Here is a 13452-nt window from a genome sequence, read left to right as displayed (position 1 = left end):
GGATAAGTATAAATAGCTATGTTCAGTAAATGAAACGAAAAATTTAGAATTTTATGTATGTCTTTTTGTGTCACAAACCTTCACTTTTGCAGTGTACACATTGCTTCTGGCAGGAAATTGTAGGAAAATCTGAATTACAGGAAAACTCAGCATGGCTGATAGCCTTTTGCCCTTCAGGAGTCTCAGGGCATCCAGGGTGGGCTGGGGTTCTGAAGACTAATCTGTGGTCCTTCCCCACCAGTAAAATGAGAAACACTTCTCCAGACTTCACAATATGGAGCTTTTCAACTCCAGAGTCTTTGGTTGTGGGAGAGAAAAATTGTAAATCCTTAGAATGCGGTTAGATGTGGAACACATGCCTGCTAATTTCAGCTACTCAAGAAGATGAGTTTGTAGAATCTTAATTTGAAGGCCAGCCTGCACTCAGGCCATCTTAAAATAAGGGCTAAGAATGTAGTTCGGGTTAGGTGCCTGCCGAGCATGCGCATATCCTTAGGCTTTATCGCTGAAAAAGCATTAACCGCAAATTCTCTCTATTAGGGCCTTTCCGAGTCACCTGTAGAGAAGCACCTGCAGGGGCTGCTGATTGTGCGCTTTTCCTAGGCCCTTCGCTTAAATCTCCGAATCTGAACTCCTAGGGGTGTGACTTCCAAAATCACATTTTTTAACAAGTCTGAAGGGCTTTTTTTTCTTTTGAGACCGCGGGCGAATCGCCGCTTACCTGGGGGCGTGGCACAGAGAAGCACCGCCCTCCCTCCGTCCACGCCCACTTGAGGCTCAAGGCACGCAGCCCTGCGGCAATGATTCGCCCAGTCCCGCGTGCGCTGCCTCACCGCGGGAACTAATCACCCGCTTCTTTTTCCAGCTCCGCCCCCCTTGCGCGCACGCGCGTTGTGGCTTCTCGGGCTGCCGCGCCTCAGGCTCCCCTGGTTACGGTTGGTGTTCGCGAGTCGTCTGAGGTGCCACCTTCCCTTGCGCCTGCAGACTGCGGTGGCAGTTCGATACGCGCGCGTCCGCGTCACGTGGGCCGAGGCTTCCTCGCGGTCGCTGACTGGCGGCTGAGGCGGGAGGAAAGAGCTGCGGCCGCTTGCCCTCCTTCAGAGCCCCTCGGCGGACTCAGTGATAAAAATGGCGAAATGGGGTAACTGGCACTGAACCTGAGGCAATGGGGCGCGCTCGTAGGCCAGTTGTCGGAGCTCCTTGATGTGGGTATCGGTTGGTGTTGGCAATTTCACCTGGCGACCTCAGACCAGCGCCTGACGGGAGACCACGGATTTCGCGGGGCGCCGAGGGCCCCGCCGAGAGCTGCGGGCAATGGATGAACAGAGTGTGGAGGTGAGGGGGGAGATGAGGGGGGTTGGTTCCTGCCGGCCAGTGAGTGTTGCTTCTGCCGGCGCAGTGCACTCCCTTCCCCGTTGCCGGGGCACCTCTGTCCCATCGTTGGTGCCGTGAGGCGGGCTGACCCAGTCAGTGCTGGTTCTGCGGCCCTCGGGTGATTCCGCAGTCAGGTGCTGCATAGCCTGGTGCTTTCAGGGCTGCCTTGGCATCTGTACAGCCTCCTCAGCGTCCGGTATTTGCAAACTAAAGCTTTGCAGAGCAAAACTGCAAATTCATGAGATGGACGTACCCTGCTGCTTGCTGCCGCTTTAGAGTGGTTGAGAGAACTCCAAATCAAGCATCAAATGGCAAATCATCTTTTCTTCACAGCCTTACATTTTGTAGGCTTCTCTTCCTAGATTGAATGAGGATACACGCGCGCGCACCGACACACACTTGAGTGTAATTAGTATTGTGTGTATGTGTGTGTATATGTATTTGTATATTGTTTATGTGTTTGTGTAATCTTATTTGGACGTAGTTTCCAGAACCAGCTATTCTTATAATTCTTGTGAACTGATTTCACATAGTGGGATAATTCCACAAAGCCTGGAAACACCGAAAAAGAGTGTTTATTGAACGTAATTACATAGTGACTTTCAGTTTTGAACTTTTAAAATACTAACTCTTCCCTGGTAGAGTTAACCGTGTTACCTAACACTCCACTTGGAACTATCTATTGTCCACTCCATAGCCAGTTAAGAGTCTGCACCTCATAGGCTCTGACTCCACTATTTGATTCGATTCAGGAAACATAATTTTCTCCTTAATTCCCTTGTGGAAGTATTTCGTAGATTTTGTAAACTTACTTTGCTTTTACTATGGTTTAAGTCTTCTGTAATGGAGTAAGAATAATGCTGTAAAAAATTAAAATTGCAATAATTACATTTAATCGTACGTGTTGTCACTTTGTAAAAGGATTCACTGAGGCTTGCAAAATAATACTGATTGTTTAAATTGTTTTTTCTTCCCTAGGCCTCAGAGCTGTCATCAAAATTCCTTTTCTGTTTTGTTTTGGTTCGGCTGACCAACTTGTGTGTAGTCGAGGCTAGCTTTGAACTCATTACATTTCTGCCTGAGCCTCCTGAGTGCTGGAGTTACAGATGGATGCCATCACACTTGGCCTGAAATTTTTCATAAAGACAGAATCTTAACCTCAAAGAAAGAGCTATTTGGTTGCAACTTTAGGACATAAATTCAGATTTCTGGATTCTGAATCAGATTCTCTCAGGGCCAAAATACACAGCCAGTTGGATATATATACATATATATGTGTGAATATATGTGTGTGTGTATGTGTATGAAACCTTTTCCCCCTTTAATTATAAAAGGACTTTATTCCTGGGGAAATGCAGGGAAAAATTAATTTTGTGCATTTACTTAGTCTTCCTGCTATACATCATAAGAATTTCTCTGTCATTAAATATTTTTAGTGACTATGGCATAATTTATATAACTGCTATAATCTTAATATTGGAACATCTAGGCTGTGCCAGATTCTTGCCATTATTAGTAATGCCTCAGTGAAAAGTTTGTGCTTTAAGTCTGTTTTTTCCTTAGAAGAGAATGAATGCTTGTCAAACTTAGAAAAAAATCGCATTGTTCAGAGGTATCTGGGACCTTGACCAAGTTGTGATACGGAATATGGTAAAAAATTAAGCTTTTAGCCTAAAATAAATGAAATTGTTGAGTGAATTTTTTGTTGTTGTGTTTTTTGAAACCAGGTCTGGGTTTGTAGTGCATGCTGGCCTTGAACTTAGTATGTAGCCCAGGAGGGCCTCAAATTCTTGGTGATCTCCTGCCTTAGCCTCCTGAGTGCTGAGATTGTATCCATGCACCCCCATGCCTAGCTCAAGTTAGTTTTTTTTTTTCCCATCTTTTTGAGACAGCGTCTTGCTATGCAGCTCAGGCTGGCCTTGAGCTCATTTTGTAGCCCAGGCTGGTGTCGAACTCGAAATGATGTTCCTGCCTCAGCCTCCCAAGTGTTGAGATTACCGGTGTGCACCACCACGCCTGGCTAAGTTAATTATTTTGTATTGCTTTTTATTCTTGATTCAGTAATCTAATGTGGGACCTTTGCATCTTTTATTATTTTCAGAGCATTGCTGAGGTTTTCCGATGTTTCATTTGCATGGAGAAATTGCGGGATGCTCGCTTGTGTCCACATTGCTCCAAGCTTTGTTGTTTCAGCTGTATTAGGGTAAGTTGTATCTCTTAACTTACATTTATATATGATGTATTTTAAGGATTAACCATTAATTAGCCTACTAAATTTTACTGCTTAGTGCTTTGGAGTTGAATAAACAGCATAGGATCATTGCCATAAAATGAATGAAAATACTGAGATGCTTCTGGAAACAAAAACTCACTGTAACTTTAATATATTTACATTATTAAATGTATCGCAAATTTGACATCTTTGTTTTTGTGTTTTTTTTTTTTTGTGCCGAAGATTGAACTCACAACCTTGAGTTTGCCAAGCAGGCAGTTACCCTGATGAGCTAAAGCCCTGGCCTTTGTTTTTGTTTTTGAGGCAGGGTTTTGTTATACAGTTCAGGCTGGCCTCCAAGTGATCCTCCTGTCTCAGCCTCCCAAATACTGGGATTACGAGCATGCGCTACCACATCTGGCTAATCATTTAACAAATACTTAAAAACACTAGTGTTTGCTTGTGTTATGCTTAGGATTGATGGATGCTAAGATAAATGACAAAGCACCTTCCTTGCAGGAGTTTAAAGCTGATAGCAGGAATGAACTTGAGAATATAGAAAAATGTGTAGCTTATGAAGAGGCACTAAAAAAATATTGGTCTCAAAAGAGGAAGAATTTACACATGCTTAATGGGTAAGATGGTGAAAAAGTGGATAATGGGCTTAAAGGCAAAGAACAGAATCTTTGTATTGTTACAAGAGTATAGAGATGAATATAACCTGGTATCATTAAAACTTATGTATTGGTGATCTCAAAGCCTAAGATGTAAACAAAAATCTTATTTCGGTTGTGATAAATTCTTGTAATGTGGAGGTCTAGCAGCGCATCTACAGAGGATAGTTGAAAACTTGCCTGCTCACATTAATCTTTTTTTTTTTTGGTACTAGGGATTGAACTCAGGACATCACACTTGCCAGGCAGGCGCTTATGCCGCTGAACTAAATCCCTGGCCCTGACATTACTTTTGAGATAATCTTTATTGAGAAAATTGAAGCCATCTAATGTGATTTTCACATTCTGTTTCATTTCCTTATACTTACCTAAGAGAGATAAATACCATGTCCTTTTGTCAAGAGTGATATCTGTAACACTGAAATAATTCTCTTGCTGCTAAACATGGTGGCACATACCTATGTTCCAGCTACTTGGGTGTCCGAGGCAGTAGAATTACAAACTGGAGGCCAGCCTAGGCAACTTAGATGTTGTCTCAAAAGAAAACAGGTTGGAGGTGTAGCTCAGTAGAAAGGCAATAGGTGGGGATTTAGCTCAGTGGCATAAGCGCAAGCGTGCAGCCATGAGTTCGATCCCTGGTACTGATAAAAAAAAAAAGGCAATAGGTTCAACTCTCAGTACCACCATTGCCACCACCAAAAAGAAATTCCTTACAGTCACAGAAGTAATATTGTCTTGGTTCTTAAGTGCACTTTTATTTCTTCATTCGTTCAGCACATACTACTTGCCTATTTAGTATCAAGCATTGACTTCCCAAGGAATGCCAATTGAGAGATGTACAAAAAAGTAAACAGATACATGGTAGATATGAGTAAGTGCTATAAGCAAAAATAGGGTTACAGAGGATTTTGAGAAGGTGATAAATGAGATGTTAGCTGTTTTAGATATAGTAGTCTGGGAAGGTTTGAGGGCATGACATTTCAGTGAAATGTGTGAGTGAACACTGTGACTATCTGGAGCAGTTAGATGGAAAAAAAGACCAAGTTAGAAGAATGCTCAATATAGGGCCGGGGATTTAGCTCAGTTGCATTAGTGCCTGCCTTGCAAGCTCTAGGTCATGAGTTCGATCCCTGGTCGAAAAAAAAAGCTCAATATGTTAAGAAATAGCAAGAAAGCCAGTGTGGCTGGGCAGAGTGAATATGAGAGAGGAATAGTAGTTGAATTTGGAGATGAAATTAAGGGCCTTGGTAATGACTTTGGCATTAGCCATTGACCTTGAAACCTCGTTTGGAGGTTCTAGTAGGGGAGCACAGCTACTCATGTTCTCTTGACTGAAGAATGGTACTCTTCTCTTGGAAAGTTGTCTGCTTTGACCAAATAAATGCACAGCTTCCAGAAGAATGCACATGGAGCTGTGAGGGAGAACGGGGACACCGGCCTAGCTAGCAGCAGGTCATAAAATCAGTGCTGGTGTTCTGTGGGGAGACATGTCACAACTAAATTGCCATCATATCCTGATGGTAGCCATTGAAAGCTTTTAGGGATTGTACATGCTTTAGAGATGTCACTCTAAAGAATGAGGAAAGTGAGCTATAGGCAGATAGACAAGGCAGTAAAGAGTAAAAGGCAGATGTGCTTTCTAGTGGAAGATGAGTGGTAGTTTAAACTAGAATGGTAATAGGGGTAGTGAGTAATAAGTTCAGTATATGTTTTGAAGGTAGAACCAGTAGAATTTAGACAGGATATGAGGAAAGTGTTTTAAAATTACTTCTTACTTTTTACTTTTACTTTTACTTTGTTGTTTATTTTTTGAGATAGATATTGCTGTATAGTCTTGACTGAATGTGAACTCAACCATGTGTGGCTCAGGCTGGCCTGCAGTGTGTTGTTTGTTCTAAGGTAGAACAAACTTGAAGAGGAACAGACTAATACTATAGATGTAAATGTGTTTTGGTTTTGGTCTTTTTTGAGACAAACTTTCACTATGACCTTGAACTCACAGCAGTCCTCCTGCTTTAACCTCCTATGGCTGGGATTATAGAGATGTACCACTATCCCTGGCTATACAATGAGTTTTGTAGAAATGGTTACAATATTCAAAAACTGGGAAAAAATTAATACCTCAATGATTATTATTTTAAATTCATATCATGTAATGTTATATCACTATTTAAAAATACTACGTCTGAAAAATAACAAGAATTTATAACCTTATTTCTTGGCACCAAGATGAATCATTTTAATGTTTGCTTCTATAAATTCTATAATTTGCAGTTTTTCTACAATGAATGTAATACTTTGGTAGTAAATTTATTTTTTTAATTTATTTTTTTGGGATAGGTGGGTACTGGGAATCAAACTCAGGACCTTATGCTGTGCCACTGAGCTGTATCCCTGGTCCTATTTTTTTTAATTATTAGGAACAAGGTGTCACTATGTAGTTCAGGCTGGTCTTGAACTTCAAGGCCATCTTGAACTGACAGTGATCCTGTTGCCTTTACTTCCCAAGTACTGGAATTACAGGTGTGTAGCATGTATGGCAATTGTATCTTTAAAAATAGATGTTATTTTGTATGTATTTTTAAAAAACTGAGCCCTACTATGACTGACAAAGGTATATTAAAGTCTTTTCAAAATCTAATAAAATGAAGCTCTACTACAAAATCGTATAATATTAAGTAAACCTACTAAAAATAATTCTTGCCTTTATAAAGGAGCATTCTAAATTTCTGTGTTGATGTTAGCTGCTTTTTGGCATTATTAGGGAAAATCTGAACTATATCTTTCGTAATAATGTCCCCTTTTGTAGTGTATAAATTGAGACTGATACCTCTTCCTATCTTGGATAGGACTTAATAGCATTTGAGTCATTTCTGGCTAGAAACATTTCTGTGTTTGGACACCTTTTTCCCCTTTTTATTTTATTTTTTATTTTTTTTTTTTGAGACAGGGTCTTGCTATGCAGTTCAGACTGGCCTTGAGCTCACTTTGTAGCCCAGGCTGGTCTCGAACTCACAACAATCCTCCTGCCTCAGTCTCCTGAGTGCTGGGATTACAGGCGTGAACTGCCATATCCGGCTCCCCTTTTTATTTTAAAAGCTTCTCTTTCTATGCATCTCTTATTTATTTATTTCTACACATCTCTTGAGCTAGGGATTTTAACTTTTCATTTGGTAGTTACCTATCCCTGGACTCACCATGGAATCTACTCCAAGGGCCCTGTCCAGCTTGACCACGGGAAATAGCAATAGTACGAGTGCGCCTGCACTACTAACCCTGGCTTGCTGTCTAAAATGGTGGCCTAACTGTAAAAGTTATGTTTTTCAACATACCAATATTATACATCTAACTGGATCTAGAAATATGAACCTGAAGTTGGAGAAGATACAGAGAGATCAGTATTATTAGTTAAAACCAAGGAGTTAAAAAAATTAGATGAAAAGAGATTTTAGGTATGATCTCTGAGGCACTGTCACCATTTAGAGGTCAGGACAAGTAGGCTGAGGGTAAGGTCAGCAAGGGAGACCAAGAAGATGTAATACTTGAGATGGATAGAAATCTAGCAGAGTGAAGCATTCCAGAAACAGGTAAAACTTTGTTTTATGGAGGAGCTATTTGGCTTTGTCATGATTTCTGGCCTGGGAATTGAACATTGCATTTGAGGCTGTGTAAATCATTGGTGACTTCATGAGTAGTTTCAGCGGATTGGTTGGTATCTTAGCCGATTTCCCATTGCTGGGACAAAATGCTCAACACCCACAATTTAAAGGAAGATTAGATTATTTGGCTCACAGTTTCAAGGGGTTCACTCCAAAGTCAGCTTCTCCAGGGCAAAAACATCACAGTGTAAGGTCAGGGCAGAGTAAAGCTGTTCAACTCATGGCAGCCAAAAAGCAGAGAAAGGAGAAGGTGGAGATGGGAATATAGTTTTCCAGGTCAGGCCTTCAGTGACTTGCCTCCAATTGGGCCTCATTTCTAAACATGTTACTGGTCATCTCTAGTGCTATGGGATCTAATCCTAAATACATGAAGCTTTTAGCGGGTAGTCTATATCCAAATACTAATAGTGGAGATGAAAACCTGATGGGAAAGAGTAAGAAAATGACAGGAAATATTAAAAAAAAAAAAAAAAAGAAAGAAAGAAAAAAACTTCCACCGAATTATTACTCTAAAGGTGAGAAGTAAAGGTAATAGTCAAAGATGCATGTTGGAAGTCAACATTGTTTTTCCTTTGTTTAATTTTTATCTTACTGAGACTTAACAGTTGGAGAGTAATGATACTGGACAAGCATGGATGATTACAGAAGCAGAGTACTTGAGAAGCTGAATACCCTACTTCACCAAATTGTACTGGTGTTCATTTGAATGCTTTCCCTTTCTCCCATGACATTTCTTCTCATTTGACTATGGAAATTTGACTCTGATGGAGTAGATATTTGTGTCACTGAATACAGTCCAGACTTGCAGTTTGATGACTAATCAGAAGTATATTCATCTTTAGGCGAGTGGTTTTTTTTTCTTCCACACATACCCAAAGATGGGAACATCCACTGTATTATCAGACTAACTTTCTCATTCATCACATTGTATTTGATCATTTTTCAGTACCTTATCTTATTTGTGTTTTCTGCCATTTTTTGGTATCAGCTTTCTTTAGTTCTTTTTGTATTTTATTTTTATTCCCTTGGTTTTCAGCCTTGGTAGCACTTTATGTTTGCCTTTGATTGACTTTAGTTTCATTTTGCCAGCCATTTTTCATTAGATATAATTGATATAATAATCAGATATTTAAATAATACAATTTGATGTTTTTTCCTCCCAGTTTGGTAAGTTTTAGTAAGTGTATACTTGTGAAATTATCATTACAGTCAGGATAGTGAACATATAGGTCAACACCAAAAATTTCCCCGTGCCATCCTACTGTACTTATCCCCAGGGAAGCAGTGGTCTGCTTTCTGACATATAGATAAGTTTGTATTTTCTGGAATTTTACACAAATGAAACCACACAGTATGTGCTGAATGTGTTTGGCATTTTTCACTTAGAAGTATTATTTTGAGACTCCTCTATATTTGTGTATCAGTAGTATTCCTTTTTATAGCTAGGTAGTATTCCATTATATAAACATGATATAGTTTGTGTCTCCATTTACATACTGATTGACATATGAAGATGTTTTCAGTTTTTTACTCTTACATAATCTGCTATGGACAGCTATGTACAAGTCTTAGAATGAATTGAAGCTTTATTGTGTTTTGAGGCAGGTCTACTACTGCTGTGTAGTTCAGGCTGGTCCTGAACTCTCTGTGTAGCCCAGGGTGGCCTCGAACTCCCAGTGATCCTTCTGCCTTAGCCTCCCGAATGCAGGGATTACAAGCATGAGCCACCAGTCCTACCTTTACTATATTTTCTTAATTAGTAATGAAATGGTTAGATAACATGAATATGTTTAACTTTTTAAGCAATTGCCAAACATTTCTTCTGAAATAGTTCTAATATTTTATATCCTTAGCAGCAGTGCATGAGAATTTATTTCCTCCAAAGTAATGTAAACATGGGATATGTTTAGTTTCTTAAATTTTAGCTATTCTTATAGGTATGTAGTAGTATCTCATATTTTTTCTTTTTGATGCTTTTTTTGAGGTACTGGAGATTATAACTAGAGACATCTGTACAGTAGCAAGCACTGTACTACTGTGAAAATGTAGGGTTTTTTTTTTTTGGTACCAGGGATCAAACTCACGACCTCATGCTTGCCAGGCTTAAGCCACAGAGCTAAATTCCAGGTCACAAGCACTGTACTGCTGAGGAATACTTCTGGCCCTTTTTGTTTTTTTATTTTGATGCAGGATCTCACTAAATTGACCAGATTGGACTTGAAGTTGTTTTTTTTTGTTTTTTTTTTTTTTGCCTTTTCGAGACAGGGTCTCGCTATGCAGTTCAGGTGGGCCTTGGGCTTACTTTGTAGCCTAGGCTGGTCTCGAATTTGCAGTAATCCTCCTGCCTCAGCCTCCCAAGTGCTGGGATTACAAGGTTGTGACAACACACCTGATTACAGGCTTGAATTTGTGATCTTCCTACCTGAGTCTCCCAAATTGCTGGGATTGTGGTCATTGTGTGTATGTATGTATTTATTGGTTTGTTCCTCTGGTTTTTTTGAGAGCATCTTGCTCTCTGTTTCAGACTGGCCTTAAACTCATTATGTAGCCCAGACTGGCCTCAAACTCAAGGCAACCCTCTTCTTTCAACCTCCTGAGTGTAGGGATTACAGGCATTTACTATCATGCCTGGCAGGTCATTAGTTTTTAAATTAGCATTTCTCTGATGAATAAGGATTCTTTTAAGGGCTTATTTGCCATCCATGTGTTGTCTTTGGTTAATATTACCTGTGCATCAGAATGTTATCACTGGTTCTTGTCTTTTTGTTTTTTTTGTATTGGGGATCGAACTTAGGAACTTGCACTTGCCAGGCAGGTGCCATGCCACTGAACTATATCCCCAGACTTCTGCTTTTTCTTTGGGTTTGGGATAAACTTTTTTTTTTAGTATTAAAATTGCCATATTTTGTATTTAAATTAGATTTTGGAATAGAAGGTAAAAATACCATAAAGGGCAAGCTTTACTCTAGCCTGAAATAAGCAGGAAAGTTTTATGGACATTTAAAACATTCCTGTGGGACACAAAATGGAGGGGACTATGTAAGCAAATGTTCAGATACGATGGAATGGTGTCTTGATTACTTTTCTCATGTTGGGACAAAACACCCAACACCCAAAATAAAGGAAGGAAAGTTTTATTTAGCTTACAGTTTCTGGAGGTTTCAGTTCATAATTAGCTGGCTTCAACACAGGAATGCGTGGCACTGGGGCCATACTTAAAGGCAGCAGAGCAAAAAAGAAGGAAGAGCAAGCTTTTTTTCCCTCCCTTATAGTGTATGTAGGCTCCTCCTCCCCTCTGCCTGAGTGAATGTAGTACTCATAAAATTCCAGTGCCCTCTTCTTATGCAGGATGAGGATATTTACAAAGTAAGGATGGTGGCTCCCTGCTGAGTCTCTTAGTTAAACTTCTAAACTTCTCAAATTGACATAGTGTATCAGCCATAACAAATGCTATATATTGCAGCATTTGACCTGTTTGGACCATATTTTTAAAAATCTGGTCATTCCTAGTCGTGATGCCAACCTTTAATTAGTTTGTAATCTAGCAGCACAAGTAAGACCAACACATGTGTCACTAGAGTGTTATGAATCCAGAGGAAAGTATGGGTTACTGTATGAGAGCATGTCAGTAGTTAGTATTTGATGGTCTGCACAGTGTGAGGAACAGTTTTTAGGAGGAAGTGATTATAAACTGGAAGCTAAGTGCCTGGGAATATCTCAGGTGAAGTTGTGGAGAAATATTCTGTGTTGAGAGGAAGCATACTTAAAAATACATAAAAGCATTTAACCTTACTGAGTTTGTAGGGTATGATAAAGAGATATAGCCTGAGACTAGTTCCTGAAGTATGAAGAGAAGTATGGGAAAGATGTGATTTAGCAGAGGAGTAACATGGTTGAGAGTATGGTTTTAGGAAAGAAACTTGACCCAAATCTCATTTTTCCCTAGGAACCAAAGAAATGTTGCTAAGGTTTATTAAAAATTGAGCTTTCCTTTTCTATTTGCTTTTTTTCCCTCCCTTCTAGGTTATTTTCTTTCTTCTGAAATAGCTTGTTTCTTGTCTTACCTCTTTTCTTTCCCTGTATAGCTGGGTATTGAACCTAGGGCATTATACTGCAAATGCTCTAGCCCTGAGATACATCTCCAGACCTTTTTACTGTTTACATTTTATTTTGAGACAAGATCTCATTAATTTGCTTCCACTGACCTCAAACTAGGGGACCATCCTGCCTTGGCTTTCTGAATATCTTGGCTTATAGGAGTTTTCAACCATGCCCAACTGGTCAGTGATAATTTAAATGGTTAATTAGTAAAACTTGGGATTTAACAGAGACATTACTCTCGTCATCTTTAAGGAAACCAAAGAAACTAGATGTTTGAATTACCAAATTTTATTGTGTGTGTGTATATATATATATATATATATATATATTTTTTTTTTTTTTTTTTTTTTTTTTTTTTGTCTTTTTCCTTTTTATTGGTACCGGGGATTGAACTCACAACTGCCTGCTTGGCATGCTTATGCCGCTGAACTAAATCCCCAGCCTCCCGCTTTTTTTTTTTTTGAGACAGGCTCTCACTGCAGTTCAGGCTGGCCTTGAGCTCATTTTGTAGCTCAGGCTGGTCTCAAACTCACCACAGTTCTCCTGCCTCAGCCTCTCAAATGCTGGGATTACAGGTGTGTGCCACCATACCTGGCAAATTATAAACTTTTAAGGTTTACAAAAATTTGTTGTTTTATCTGTTGATACTTTATATTTAATTTTTATGCCTATACTGTATATACCTCAGAATGAGTTTACTTCTCAAAAAAGAAATTTACTAGTATCTTAAACTTTCTCTAAGCTTTTGTAAGTAGCTTAGATAGAAGAAAGTCTATTAATTAATTTTGAGGATGGAATGACAAAATCATCATTTTTGTGAAGATTGAGTGTTTCTTATGAAATCCAGATAGTCCTAGAATCACTTCCTTTCCTATGGGATAGTAACCTGTTAACTATTTTAGGATAAGTTCTGTCTTTTTGAAAGTTTGTTCCTGTCAGGATAATGACACAGTAAATTGCCTGTTGTTTCTGTAAGCATCTCTAAAGTTAATTTAGGCATTAGAGAATTACACTTGTTAAATTTGCTTTGTAAATAATAGATATATACAAATTAATGATGTTTTTACAACAAAAATTGAATTATTTTACCTTCATAGCGCTGGCTGACAGAGCAGAGAGCTCAGTGTCCTCATTGCCGGTAAGTGTTTTGCTACATTATTTTTGAACTTGGAAAATATTAAGGCTGTGGAGTTGGAGTGTGCCCTAGAATTCATTTTTTTTTTCTAATTTGCTAGACTTTTCTTATGAATACTGTTGAATAGAAAACAGTGTGTCTAGAGAAAAATCAGACAGGCTAATTTATCTGACTTAGGTTTATGTAGGAATCCCTTTGTTTGGTGTTTTCTACCCTTGTCCCTTTTAGAAAATCATTGTATAACTTATTGTGGGGCGGTGGGGGATGCTGGGCATTGAAGGTCTTTACATTGAACTG

At 39.2% G+C, this 13452-nt stretch overlaps 1 protein-coding gene across 2 annotated transcripts in view; it reads left to right on the top strand.

The window, feature by feature from the left end:
* The first annotated feature begins 878 nt into the window (after nt 1-878).
* The window catches only part of Trim37 (tripartite motif containing 37), a 104714-nt gene continuing 92140 nt past the window's right edge, over nt 879-13452 (top strand). The window contains exons 1-3 of one of the 2 annotated variants that reach the window (XM_063250865.1): nt 879-1335; nt 3476-3577; nt 13118-13158. In XM_063250865.1, the coding sequence (XP_063106935.1) occupies nt 1315-1335; nt 3476-3577; nt 13118-13158 (164 nt within the window). In that variant the 5' untranslated portion in view covers nt 879-1314. The remainder of the gene's footprint in view (nt 1336-3475; nt 3578-13117; nt 13159-13452) is intronic. The other variant, XM_063250866.1, reaches the window with a different exon arrangement.

This window comes from Cavia porcellus, unplaced genomic scaffold (assembly GCF_034190915.1).
Source record: "Cavia porcellus strain 051 isolate PalLab524CR breed Dunkin Hartley unplaced genomic scaffold, mCavPor4.1 scaffold_6, whole genome shotgun sequence".
Classification (NCBI taxonomy): domain Eukaryota; kingdom Metazoa; phylum Chordata; class Mammalia; order Rodentia; family Caviidae; genus Cavia; species Cavia porcellus.
This window is presented reverse-complemented; position numbering and strand designations above follow the sequence as displayed.